This window comes from Hylobates moloch, unplaced genomic scaffold (genome assembly GCF_009828535.3).
Source record: "Hylobates moloch isolate HMO894 unplaced genomic scaffold, HMol_V3 SCAFFOLD_8, whole genome shotgun sequence".
Lineage (NCBI taxonomy): Eukaryota > Metazoa > Chordata > Mammalia > Primates > Hylobatidae > Hylobates > Hylobates moloch.
In genome coordinates this window covers 126,373,726-126,387,937 of record NW_026652283.1, presented here as the reverse complement: position 1 = coordinate 126,387,937, position 14,212 = coordinate 126,373,726, and the positions used below count along the sequence as shown (strand labels likewise).

At 48.4% G+C, this 14,212-nt stretch overlaps 1 protein-coding gene across 3 annotated transcripts in view; it reads left to right on the top strand.

The window, feature by feature from the left end:
- Positions 1-14,212, top strand: part of ARHGEF10 (Rho guanine nucleotide exchange factor 10) — a 134,146-nt gene that overhangs the window by 28,573 nt on the left and 91,361 nt on the right. The window contains exons 3-7 of one of the 3 annotated variants that reach the window (XM_032162526.2): positions 1,152-1,307; positions 2,814-3,101; positions 7,049-7,112; positions 9,405-9,481; positions 11,839-11,895. In XM_032162526.2, the coding sequence (XP_032018417.1) occupies positions 1,152-1,307; positions 2,814-3,101; positions 7,049-7,112; positions 9,405-9,481; positions 11,839-11,895 (642 nt within the window). Of the gene's footprint in view, positions 1-1,151; positions 1,308-2,813; positions 3,102-7,045; positions 7,113-9,175; positions 9,482-11,838; positions 11,962-14,212 lie in introns of those variants that run through there. The other 2 variants (XM_032162527.2, XM_058442723.1) reach the window with 2 other exon arrangements.

Here is a 14,212-nt window from a genome sequence, read left to right as displayed (position 1 = left end):
GTGGATTGCAGGGCGTGGCAGCAGGAGGTTTCCTCAGGAACGTGTGTTGGGAAGAAATCCCGGCCCTTGGGAAAGGCTGGAAGGGGCTGGGTTCCTCTCGCTCCTGGGTGTGTCCAGTGGTGTCCTCCGAGCACGTGGGTCTCCTCTGGAGAAAGGAGAAGCACCTGTCTGCTCTGATGGTGGTGCATAGTCCCAGCACGCTGTCTCTGCAGATGATGCACAGAGCAGGCTGCACCATCAGCCGTAACCCCAGTCCAAGGAGACCTGTGGCTCGCCTCCTGCAAAATGTTTCTTATCAAGCACTTACTTGGAACGGTTATTAACCATGCTCTTTAATAATTATGGAAGTTTGTATTTTAAGCTATATATCGATGTTCATATTTGACACTGATTTTCTAATCATTAGAGATATTTAATTAAAATTGTAAATAAGAGAGGCAAAATGAAAATAAAAGGAGAAGAATTCTAGGGAGAGATGCAGGGTGTCAGAAGTTATTTCTAAAAGTAAAGTGGATGATACTGAGTTTTCTTCCGAACCATCAGCCCAGCCGGGTGATGTTCATCGGCTGGGTGCACAGATTTAAAATGTGAAAAGCTCTTTTTTCCCCTTACTTTCTCTTGTTTTCTTTTCTTTTTTTTTTTTTTTTTTTTTTTTTGAGACAGAGTTTTGCCCTATCACCCAGGCTGGAGTGCAATGGTGCAATCTCGGTTCACTGCAACCTCTGCCTCTCAGGTTCAAGCCATTCTCCTGCCCCAGCCTCCTGAGAAGCTGGGATTACAGGCGCCCGCCAACACGCCTGGCTAATTTTTTTATTTTTAGTAGAGATAGGGTTTCACCATGTTGGTCAGGCTGGTCTCAAGCTTCTGACCTTGTGATCTGCCCACCTCGGCCTCCCAAAGTGCTGGGATTACAGATGTGCGCTACCGCCCCCAGCCTCTTGTTTTCTTTTGTAACTGTGAGTTGTAGATCCTATTAAAAGAAAATAAAAACCAATGACTCAGAATTCTAATGACACATATTTTGCCCCTTAAAAAGGCTAACTACAAGCGCAGTACAGCACAGAGGAACTTAGTGTCTCTGGCTAACATAGATCGATCTCTCTCTCTCTCTCTCTCTCTCTCCTTCATCTGGTTTTGGTTTTTCTCTTTAGAAAATGAAATGAAATATGATACCAATAATAATGAAGAGGAAGAAGGAGAACAGTTCGATTTTGACAGTGGAGATGAAATCCCAGAAGCGGATAGACAGGCCCCCTCCGCCCCTGGGATAGGAGGTGCTGGAGCCAGTGAAGCCCCTGCACCCACAGGTGAGTTTCCAGGAGGGTCCCCAGGTGAGTCCCCATGTGAGTCCCCAGGAGAGTCTCCCGGTGGGTCCCCAGGTGAGTCCCCAGGTGGGTCCCCAGGTGAGTCCCCAGGTGAGTCCCCAGGTGGGTCCCCAGGTGAGTCCCCAGGTGGGTCCCCAGGTGTGTCCCCTGGCGAGTTCCCAGGTGAGTCCGCAGATCGCCGGCGTCAGGGTCCCTGTGTTCAGCCATCGGACTCACCGATTTTCTCCCCATTCTTACGGCCCAATTGGAAGATTGTAGGGAAAGGATGATTTCTAGGAGCCAGAGAGTTACGATTTCTTCATGATGTACCTGAAAGGACTTAATTTAAAATTGGCTAAGTTTCTTCTCTTTGTACTGTTTTCCATAATTTTCAACCTTTTCACTCTACCTTTGTATTTTGCTAAGAAAAAGTATTGCTATTTCCCAATAAGAATGACCTCATCATTGTATCACTAGATTAAAAGAAATATTCAGAACATGTGGGATGAAGTAGCTATAGAGGTTTCGTTTTCTAAGTCTGGAGGTGGGTTGGGTGCTCTTGTTCGCTGACCACAGGGACTGCTCAGGTCAGGCTGCGGTGGGAGAGCCCGCACAGTGTTTCTTCATGTATAGCACCCGCCTCTCAGCTTGCATGGTGTTTCTTCAGGTGTAGTACCAGCCTCTCAGTTTGGCAGCGTTTCTCTTGGCTTGCACGGCGTTTCTTCAGGTGTAGTACCAGCCTGTCAGTTTGCACAGCGTTTCTGCTTGCACGGCATTTCTTTGTGCATGGCACCCGACTCTCTGCTTGCACCGTGTTCCTTTGGGTGCAGCACCAGCCTCTCGGTTGTTTGCACGCTGTTTCTTTGTGCATAGCACCTACCTCTTGGCTTGCACGGTGTTCCTTTGTGCGTAGCGCCAGCCTCTCGGTTGTTTGCATGGCGTTTCTTTCTTTATGCACAGCACCCACCTCTTCGCTTGCACAGTGTTTTTTTGGCCATAGCACCAGCCTCTTGGTTGTTTGCACGGTATTTCTTTGTGCGCAGCACCCGCCTCTCAGCATGAACGGTGTTTCTCTGTGGTTAGCACCAGCCTTGGTTTTTTGCAGAGGGTTTCTTTGGCCATAGCACCAGCCTCTCGGTTGTTTGCATGGCGTTTCTTTGTGCACAGCACACGCCTCTCAGCTTGCATGGTGTTTCTTTGTGCGTAGCACCAGACTCTTGGTGAGGGGAGCAGCTGCCCTCCTCCGGCAGCTTCTCCCTGACTTAGCTCACCGGATGAGCCTCCTGTAGTGACCAGGCTGCGTCTGTCTCGCCTGTGCCCAGAGGTGATGCTGGGTGCCCCATGTGTGAGTGCTCCCTCCGCGGCCACCTGATGACCTGGGAACGTCCAGGGGTCCTGGCATGGGATGATGGTGGGAGCTCATACCTGCTTCCCACCTGCGCTCCAGGAGGGCATGCCTGCCATGCCCTTGGTGATGTGTCTGCTGACAAGTCCTTTCTGCATCCCCAGGAGGTGAGGATGGAGCTGGAGCAGAAACCACCCCAGTGGTAGAGCCTACTAAGCTGGTGCTCCCGATGAAAGTCAACCCATATTCTGTCATCGACATCACGCCGTTCCAGGAGGACCAGCCGCCCACCCCCGTGCCCGGCGCTGAGGAGGAGAATGTGGGTCTTCACGTGCCCTGCGGGTACTCGGTGCCTGTGCCCTGTGGCTATGCGGTGCCCTCCAACCTGCCCCTCCTGCTGCCCGCCTACTCCAGCCCGGTCATCATCCGTGCCACGTCCCTGGATGAAGAAGGTACTGCTGCCCTCCTCTCCACGCCCCCGAAGTGGCCTGTGGTTTTGTAGAGTCTGGGCCTGACCTTCCCCTCCTCCTCCTCTCCACGCCCCTGAAGTGGCCTGTGGTTTCCTCTTCTCCATGTCCCCGATGTGGCCTGTGGTTCCATAGAGTCCGGGCCTGACCTTCCCCTCTCCTCCTCTCCATGCCCCCTATGTGGCCTGTGGTTCCGTAGAGTCTGGGCCTGACCTTCCCCCTGCCCCCACCCAGCTCATTAGATGTTTGTTTACAGAGTTGGAAAATGAGCCCCAAGTTCATCTTCAGTGACAGGAACACCACTGAGGGAAGGCCAGGGTGTATGATTTGGAAAATTTTGAAACAACGTCTGGTCCCAAATGTGTTGCCCCCTCGTGTCTGGGGTGCCTTGAACTTCACCCTGATCTCTGATTCCCCCACCAGCTGCTCACGGGAGTGTGTGCAGTTTTTGGCCTGTATGACTTACTGTGCTAGATGACAGTTACCGTTATGTATGTCCTGTGTCACCTGCTGGTCTAGAGACTCAGGCTCCCTGGGGTCAGAGTGTGTGTCTCACTGTCTTCATTCCAGAGGATGGAGGGGTGGTGGGGGTGGGAGAATTGCCTCAGGGGCTCCCCGTCTCCCACCCATGTTTTTCCTCACGGGGGAGATGCCGCAGGACCTCGGCAGACTCCTCAGTGGAAGGTCAGAGCCACTTGGGGCAGCACAAAGGGCACAGAGTCAGCCACTGAGGATGGTGTTCCCTGCAGCCAGGACACGCTCTGAGCCAGGACTGTGGGTGCCCTCGTGGGCACCTCGCTCACCCCCAGTCTCTGTGTCTTCAGCGCTGACAGCTCCGTGTCGAGTCTGCTTCTTCCTCCACTTAGTGAGAAGGAGCCGCCGTGTGCTTTAGAAGGGGCTTGGTTGGTGGAGCCTGTTCTCTGCTGTCTTATATGGCCCTGCCATGTGTAGTCACGCACCAGCTGTGTCTGCAGAGCCCCAGGTTTCCGCTGGAAGGACAGTGTGCAGGCCGTGGCTGCTCCGACTGCAGCCCAAGGGCTGGGGCCTCCTGCCGGCCCTGCTGTAGGGCAAGGCGCCAGGGTGAGGGTAAGCATATACCGTGCCTCTGTCTTCAGGAGCGACCCAGTCGAGGCGTCTCAGCCGAAGTTTTCCTTTTTTGCCCAGATCTGTTTCTATGCTGTCTTTCCCAGGAGCGCGCTGCAGGCTTCCCAGGGTTCGTGGGATGTTCCTCTAATGGAAGCCCACAGCTTCTACGCCTGAGACCTGATTCTTATTCCTGTAAAGGTTTCAGTGGAAGCAACTTTCCCTTTCCAGTTAATAACAGTTGAGAAAAAAAAAAAATCCTTAAAGAAAAATCTCGATTTTGGATTTTGGGAACCGCAGAGGTTTCAGGATAGACGGCCTCCTGTGCGTTTTCCTATTGAAGTCGGCCGGAGTCCTGGGAACTCACCACGGTCTGCATGATCCACGCTGCTGTTGTCACTCTGTGACTGTGGAGCAGGAGCACCCCCTGGAAATGAGGGCGTGCGGAGTGTGGGATTCTCGGCTCAAGGAAAATACGTTTATTTTAAAGTGATTTTCTTATTTTAAAATATTATTTGATTATTTAAAATAATTGCACATCATTTAAAGTATTTATTTTTTAAATAACTTAGCATGAATTTAAAACAATTTGCTTGTTTTTGTTTTGTCAACCTAGAGCCAAGAATAAAGCCTTGTTCTAATAAAGACTATTTTAAGTCCCAGAGTAGAGGAGCAGGTGCTTATCCGGTTGCGTGTTGATCATTGAAGGAGGGATGTGAACGCAGACTTCCTTCCTGAGAGGTGGAAAAGTGTGGATTTGGTGTCAGGCTGGGTCCCCAGCCTGGCCCACACTTCCTGCCTGGTGGCACCGCTGGCTTTTCCGTTCCTTGCTCTGGAGCCTCCCTGGGTCGGTGCAGCCGCCTGGCTCTGCGGGGCTTCCCCGGGATATACAGCCCAGCCAGGCTCCCCAGGCCCATGGTGTGAGGTTGCAGAGCCCTGCCTGGAGCTCCCAGCTGGCCAAACTGGGATGACCAGATTCCGTTATTTTTCCTGCCGATCGAAAGCAGCTCTGAAAGACGTCAGTCCGCAGGCAGGTCCTGCTCTTGTTTACGCACGGGCTCTTGTGGCCGGGAGCCTCTGGGTACGATGCTGCTCGGAGCTGTTTAGGCGACTCCCGGCGAGCGTGTCCGCCTCCTTCTGACCTTGACAGACTCAGTTTGCATCTTAATTTCCTGGAAAGCAGAGGAAAGAAGAGTTTCCTGGGGTGGAGCCCTGAGAAGGCTCGTGTGTGTGCTCTGTGGATGGGAGTCTGTGTTTCTGGACAGTTCTCGGCGTGCAGCGAGATTGCTGCTGGGCAGCACGTCCTGCCTTTGTCCCTCTGCAGAACACAAGTAAAAGCTTTGTGGCTCTTTGGGTGCTTCTTTTCTTTTTTGTCTTTCTTTTCTTTTTCTTTTTTTTTTTTTTTTGAGACAGAGTCTCACTCTGTTGCCCAGGCTGGAGTACATTGGCGGGATCTTGGCTCACTGCAAGCTCCACCTCCCCGGTTGACACTATTCTCTCTGCCTAAGCCTCCGAGTAGCTGGGACTACAGGCGCCCGCCACCATGCCCGGCTAATTTTTTGTATTTTGTTTTTTTAGTAGAGACAGGGTTTCTGTGAGCCATCGCGCCCGGCCGGATCTTTGGGTGTTTCTTTGAGGCAGTGTAATAGTGTGGGAAGGGCAGTTTTTGGAGCAGGCAGATTGGATTTCAGATCCTGGCCCTGCCTCTGCCCTGACACCTGCCCCGCAGGAAGGTGGCCCGGAACACTGAACTAGCAGATGCCTGTGGGATTTGCAGCGCTGCCCGCAGATCCGCACCCCCAGCCCCTCGGGCATCCTGTGTCTATTGCTAGTCAGCATCCAGCAGTGTGGCGGCTCCTGGTGTGACCAGGGGCCCGTTTTCAGGGATGAGACCTCCAAGCAGGTTACATCAAGCTCAGCTCTCTTGGACTTTGAGCCAACTGCTGCGGTTTGAAAACGCTTGAGAACTGTTGCTCACCCCAAAGGTAAATTCCCTTTGGAAAGCGTTTCATGGACAGCTGCCAGCATGGCGATGAACAGCAGCCGCTGAGTGCTGCTAGCTCTGCTTCCCCACATCATTCTTGGTGCCACGCGGCTGGGCGGTGGCACTGGTCAAGGGACCACGTGGCCTGCATCCACGCAGCCCGCACTCAAGCAGTACAGCCATCACAGACTCTGGCTGGCTCCTGCCCAGGAGCCCTCCGAGGTGGGAGGGTCTGCTCCTTCTGCACTGGCATCTCAGGCTGTTCTTTGGTGGTCTAAGATCGTACCCCACCTGCGTGGAATGTTTGGGAAACCTGCACTGCGGCTTTGCTCACGGCTCACCATTCACCCTGGAGAGCCACAGACGGGCAGGAAGGAATCGCCAGGCGATTCGTCAGACTGTGTCTGAATCGTCAGACTGTGCATGTATTTGTGCGTGGAGGGATGTGAGCGTGTGCGAGTGAAAGCTGGTGTCACATGGCACAAGCGTCACTACTCCTCTCTTGAACATCTTTTAAGCTTGCCAGGTGGATACCCCTTCAGGCCAGTCACAGCCATGGCTCCTGTCGACAGGAGAGAACATCCTGTTTCTTTCTAACTCTAGCCTGGTGCATTTGGGTGCTGGTGCAGTTTATTGCTGGCTGTTTCACAAGCCCTTGGTAGATCACGTTTTATTAGATTCCAGTCTTGAATACATTTTATCTAAGAGCTAAAAAATTTTACATGTATTAATCATCCTTATGCTAAGATAAGCCTCTCATTGATAAGAAAGGAAAGTGTGAAACCATTTTTAAGGGTAAAAACATCAACTTCTTAAGCATTTTTGTCAGGCGTAAAGCAGAATCACTTATTTTCTTTCCCAGCAGAAACACCAGAAGTCACAGAAGATCGCCAGCCCAATTCTCTGAGTTCCGAGGAGCCTCCATACAGGTATCTGCATCTGTCTTCCCGCACCTGCTGAATTCCCGCGTTTCTCCTGAGGAGCTGGGCTTGGGGATCCTGGCGTGCGTCCCTGCCCACCATCCTCAGCTCTGCACGGTGGGAGCTGTCCCAGCCCCACCTCCTGCCTTGGGTCCCTCCCAGGCGAGTGTCCCCTGGAAATGTAGGGTCAGGACGAGTGGAGTGAGGGCCTGATAACTGGGTCTGATTTCAGGCGTCCAGGTGTGTCCAGGTTTGGCCTTTGTCACGGCCCTGCTGTTGCTTTCCCTCATTTGCTTTTCTCCTTTCTATCATGAAGTCAGCCTTTGCAGGGTAAAGTGTCCCCCATGAAACCCCCTGCAGGCGGGTGGGGTATCTGGGGAGCAGCAGCCACTCAAGAAGTGGTCTCGCCCCAGTTTAAACAGAGTTGTGTCACCAGGTAGGGCCAGCCAGGGTTCTCCATTAGAAATTGCAGATTTTATGTAAAATTAAAAATTAGTGGTAGCATGTTATCACTGGTGATCTAAAATGTATTGTGAAAAATATGTGCATTCGGCCGGGCGCGGTGGCTCACGCTTGTAATCCCAGCACTTTGGGAGGCCGAGGCGGGCGGATCACGAGGTCAGGAGATCGAGACCACGGTGAAACCCCGTCTCTACTAAAAATACAAAAGATTAGCCGGGCGCAGTGGCTGGCGCCTGTAGTCCCAGCTACTCGGAGAGGCTGAGGCGGGAGAATGGCGTGAACCCGGGAGGTGGAGCTTGCAGTGAGCCGAGATTGCGCCACTGCACTCCAGCCTGGGTGACAGAGCGAGACTCCGTCTCAAAAAACAAAAAAAAAAAAGAAAAGAAAAATATGTGCATTGAAAATAAGAATTATTTTGAAGAAAATGAATATAGAATGCAGTGTGATGAAAACCTTAAATGATCTTAAAAAGGATGAAATTTTTCAAATATGGACATAGTTATGAATAGTTTAAAATACTGTTTCTATTTGATTCAGATTTTCTTTTACCTTTTTAGGTAACTTTTTGTTATGATATTATTTTAAACTTTAAAAGTGCGAGAATGCTCCTTGGTGATGTGATAAGTTCTCAGAGAAGGGGGCCGCATCCTCATTCCACAGGTGCACAGCACAGCACGCGGGGCAACCCCAGCACCCACGGGGCCGTCACCAGGACACAGGGCAATTCCCAGCACCCATGAGGCTGTCACAAGGACATGGGGCATCCCCCAGCACCCTTGAGGCTGTCACCAGGGGACGGGGCATCCCCCAGCACCCAGGGGACCATCACCAGGACACGGGGCATCCCCCAGCACCCAGGGGGCCGTCACCAGGACACGGGGCATCCCCCAGCACCCAGGGGGCCGTCACCAGGACACAGGCTCTCTTCCCTCATCCTGAAAGTCCTGCAGGTACTTTGGGGCCTGTTAGAGCTTTTGCTTGACAAGTCGTCATCGTGGGGTGCTCTGCATGGATTGTCACGTAATTCCCTGTTAGCGACCCTTCCCATAGGAACATTTTCCGGGGCCTTTCGTACACAACTCTGGGTGCTCACCCTGCTTCCTGTCTCGGCCTTCCCAGCAGTGTCTCTGCACTGCCACTGGGCTCATCCTTGCACAGCTCCCCATGGGACGTGGTGTCGGGAGGACTGATCCCTGCTGCGTTTCATTTGTCAGCAGTGGTGCCTCTCATGGGGCGACGCTCGGTGTGTGCGGTGAGTCTGACCTCATCATCCTTCCAAGCGGAGCATTCCCACAGCTTCCCATTGCCAAGGATGACACCCCAGTCCCTGTGTGTGCAGGACTCTGGTGGCCCATGTGACCACCCGCTGGGGGCAGAGACCATGATTTATGCTGGGTGGCCTTGCATCTCTTTCTCCCACTGACCTGCTCCTGGACATGGAGACGGCCCATTGCCCGCTGGCATCTCTACCACCCAGCATCGTGAGCAGGGCCTAAGAGGTCCCCAAAGGGTGGCTGAAAAACCAGAAGACTGTTCAGGCCTTCCAGGGCAAGGACCGTATTGCTGCTTTATTGCCCTTGCCCGTGTTCTGTGCCGTGCATAGGCCGAACATCTGGAGTACTTATTTACAGAGTTATGAGTGAAAACTGGAACTTGGGATGTCCTATAATAATAGGTGGGAAAATATGCGATTCCCTGTATAGTAACATATATATGTATTCTGACACACACACACACACACACACACACACACACACACACACACTCTGCAGGGCAGTTGGCAGCGTAGTGACTGGGCTGTGCCTGGATATTCTGACTTTATGGTTTGTTTTCTTTAAGTGAAGATCAAGCCGGTCGAGAGGACAGCGCGCTGGCCCGCTGGGCCGCAGACCCGGCCAACACAGCCTGGATGGAGGGTAAGTTCCCCGGCCACTCACAGCCAGAATCCTCAGCATGCTCCACAGACACCACTGCGGCGGGGCCGGGTCCCTGAGTCTCAGGTCCCATCAGATCTAAAACTCTAAAAAGATGTTTATTTACTAAAAATAGTAACACGGGCTGACTATGCAGAAGTTTCCCGGGTTTCCCTGAAGCTGTCACTTCCCGTGAGGCCACCCCAGCTCTCCATGTCCACGCACTCACTCTTCCTGGTCGTTTCTAGCACAGGCTTTGTTATTGTGGTAACGGTGAGACACGTGGGGAACAGAAACTCTGACCTGCAGCCACAGTTGGCCACCACCCAAACGCCCACCCTGCGCTTGCCTGTGATTCCCAGGGAGATGCAGTGTCTGGCACCCGTTTTGAAGAGGGGGCGGGTGGGCCTCCCTTTTTTTTTTCCAAACACACTTTATTTTACATAACTTGGTGTTTTCTTTTATCGAATCATACAAATTTAAATGGGGATTCCCAAATAAATCTTTTGTTAATTTATGTTTGGCAGAAACAACAGATTCCAAAACATTTAGTAGGCTCTCATTTATTTGTAACTTAAAAATAAGTTCTGTAGCGTATTTTTCCAAAACAATAGCCTGAAGCAAATGTGCTTGAAAAGCTAACTGGTAATGAGCTGACTAATATCATAGCTTATTTAAAAGAGCTATTATTTAAAGGACAGACTAGACATGTATTTTGATAAAAACACAATTTTTGGTCACGTGCATGATTCGTGTTCAGATTTCAAAAATAGGAAACATCCAAAAGTGCATCATTTTATTTATAATTTCACTCCTTGAAATGAGAGCAGTCTGCAATGTAAACAGAGCAAAGAATTCCAAGCTCTATTTTTATGTACATTGAAACCTGTAGGATTATGTCCCTTCTCTGTGTGGATTAAAGCGAGTGCGTTTCCAACACATGGCTCGAGCTTCCATACGATTCAGAGTGAACCTAAAGGCATTCTTTCTGCCTTTAAGTTGGCTGAGCCTGCCCCTCTCCAAGTGGCCAGATCTGCAGTCCCACCTGCGACTTCAAAGGCTGAAAGATTTTTAGCTAGATTTACTTGTTTTTTTAATTTTTAAAGGAAAAGTAAAGATTACTTTCCTGATTATGCCTCTCATTATCCACTGGCTCACTAATTTCTATGTAACTGTTTTATATGATCAACTTACAAGGTAGAACAATCTTAGTTACCTCCTGATTATTAAACTGTCTCCTGGAAGTTTTCATTCTAGTTTCAATTAACTTTATCTAAGAGGAGTAGAAATCTTTACTGTGGTTGCAGATAGTAAATGCTGTTAAAAGAAAGAGCGTCTGTAATACTGGAGCTTGACAGCAGCAGCAGATAAGCAATTTTCCTGAATTTTTATTTCCCACTAGTGTGGGGACAGGAGCGGTGTCTGGATGTCAGGGGAGAGTTCGGGTTTGTTGGTCTCATTTTCTTTCTTACGTGGCTTAGGAAGTGGTTGCCTGTATGTTTTCGATGCAGTTATACATTGTAGTTTGGACATTCTCTTGCAGAGAGGGCACCGCTAGTCAATGAGTGGAACTGCGATTTAAAGGTCTTTTTATGAAACAGATTTTCATGTGAAGCGTGTAACTCTTACAGATATTTGAGTAAACCTCAGACTCATTGTTGGTGTCCTGTGTGTGCATCTCATACAGCACAGTTTTGCTTACAGAACTTCCCTTCTTTTTTATGAAACGGTTTCACTTTCACAGAACCCCAGTGTTGCACGTGATACAGATTGAGAAACACTGTCCTATATGTTTAGCATTTTGATACTTGCTACTACTTTCTACCTTCAGTGGCACAAAATTATGATGTCATTGGTTTATTTGGATGGTTTTCCATTTTATCCAGCACCGATGGGCTCTTTCCTGATTTCTGGAATTCTGTGTGCCACCGTTGTATTTTTTTGTGCATCAGAACATTAACTTCATAAGCTTAAAATACTCGTAAGAGAGCCATATAGAAATGTGTAATTGAACACAAAATCATAGAATAAGATTGGCCTGGAAACCATGAAATTCCTTCGTAGTGACATTTTGCAGCCGGTCCGTTTAAAGAGACATCCTTCATTCCCAACAAATTATTCTGCCCTAAAAATAATGCTTATGCTTTGGTAAGGTGCTGTTAGCTACCTTAGAGCCCTCGTTTTCTACTGGTTAGGACAAAGAACAAAAAAGTAAAAAAAAAAAAAAAAAAAAAAACTACCCTTATAAACCAACTTTGTGAATAATCATGACATCATTGGCGACTGTGGCCCTGTAAAATTTAAATTGCACTAGGTTTATGTTGGTCACTGTTTAAAGTGTTTCTCCCCGTTTATTCCAGATCCAGAAGAAGCAATTTACGATGACGTTCCAAGGGAAAACTCAGACTCTGAACCAGGTTTGATTTTGTCTGCAATTGATTTGAGGAGATTCAGCTCAGCAGCCTTTCCCTCTGGATGCAAAAGTGACTATAGTGGATGGCCCAGACGTTTTCTGTATTCATGTTTTGTATGTTGCTTCTAGAATGGCTTATTCATGTGTGGTGGAATATTGGTGTTTGTGCACATATGTGTGTGTGCTTATAAGACTTGAAACAGGGCAGTTTAATCTTACTCATCCCAAGCAAGCAGGGGAGTTAAAGGTACGGCCAATGCCGGCAAAGACGTAGGAAACACGGAGGCTGAGAAGCAGCAACGTATATCGAATAAATGACATCAACGAGAAAGTAGAGAGAATCAGGCAAAGGTAATATTCAAAGAAATAACTAAGAATTCTCTACAATTAAAGAAAAACATAAATTCTCAGATTTTAGAAACGGAGATTCAAAGCAGGATGAATTACACGTTGATCCATACCTAGGCCAATACAATGGAGACCGCAGAGCACCAAGCCCAGGGTGAGGCTCCTGAGAGCAGCTGGAGAGAGAACATGGTTCCCTGCAAAGGAACCGCCATTCGACTTACCCACAGGCTGGGGGGAGGTTCTCAAAGCGAAGAAGGAAGTGGCTCTTTTAGCCTGGGTGGCCACGTCCAGCAAAGTACAGTCCTTTAAAAAGGGAGATGGGCTACATGAGGCAGAGCTGGGGGACTTGCTGCCCATAGAATCTAAGGAACTATTTAATGATGCACTCGCTGCCGGGAAGAGCACACTGAACCACGAAGGAGGTGGCGGGAGGCAGGAGCGGGTGGCAGGAGCGGGTGGCGAGCCTGGGAAGTGTCGGGCGTGTGGAAAGTCGACACCAGCACTGCTCAAGACAGCGCTGTTAGTGCTGATTGAGTTTAAGATGGAGCCAGAACCCCAGCCGGTGCCGACTGAAGGGGAGGGCGACAGTTCATGCCATGTGTTCTGAAGTTCTGAAGTCGGCGTTTCTCAGGGGGAGGATATTATTATCGATTTTTTTTTTTTTTTTTTTTTTTTTGCTATGGATTGGTCAAGTTTGCATTTTATGGGTAACTGCTAAGAAAATAGGAATAGATTATTTAACTTTGAAACCAGTAGCACAAAACCTAATCTGGTAAAAGCAAGAAAGTATAAAATAAGAAAGCTTTGCAAATCATATAAGAAAATACTGCAAAATAAGTACAAACATATTGGTACGCATAGTAAAGTGGATCCTATTGCCAGTAAAAGAAACCCTCAGATTGGATAAAATAGCAAAGCTAGCCATAAATTCTTATGAGAGATACATAAGGGTACAGAAGATTTGTAAGTAAATGGATGGAAAAAGAAATATAATGCAAATTCTAACCAAAGGATTACCAGTAATACTATAATAATACACTAAATGTTAAGCCATAAAGCAAGGAATAATTCATGAGGAAGATATATAACAGTTCTAAACTCATATGCACCTAACAGCATAGCCTTAAGATACATAAGCAAAATATAACAAGGCTTAATCAGAAATATGTAAATATGCTATTGAGGTGAGAGATTTTAAGAAAACTCTCTCTGCTATTGACAGATCCTGGACATAAAATCAGTAAACCGGCAAGGCACAGTCGCTCACGCCTGTCATCCCAACACTTTGGGAGGCCAAGGTGGGTGGATCACTTGAGGTCAGTAGTTCAAGACCAGCCTGGCCAACATGGTGAAACCCCGTCTCTACTAAAAATACAAAAATTAGCAGGGCATGGTGGTGGATGTCTGTAATCCCAGCTACTTGGGAGGCTGAGGGGAGAATCACTGGAACCCGGGAAGCGGAGGCTGCGGTGAGCAGAGATTGCGCCATTGCACTCCACCCTGGGAAATGAGTGAAAACTCTGTCTCAAAAAAAAAAAAAAAAAAAATCAGTAAACCATAAAAGACTAGAACAGCAATGTAGTATGATTGATTTGAAGGTCATATACAGATCTTTGAAGCAAGTAGTCCCAGAATATGTATTTTTTTAAACACATGGAATATTTAAAAAAATTAGCCATATAGTATTCCTCAAAACAAGTATTAACAAATGCCAAAGAATGAGTGTTGAGACCGTATTTTCTGATAACAGTTGAATAAAATCAGTCAAAAAGAAACACACACATTTAGAAATTAAAAATGGTATACTACTCTGTAACTCATGGTCAAAGGTTAAAAACAAAGTGGAAACTAGAAAATATTTTGACTTGAATAATAATAAAAACATTATATAAACTATATGGGATAGATTTTAAAGTCTAAGGAATTATAGACATAATGGCATATGTTAATAAAACAGGCTGGGCACGGTGGCT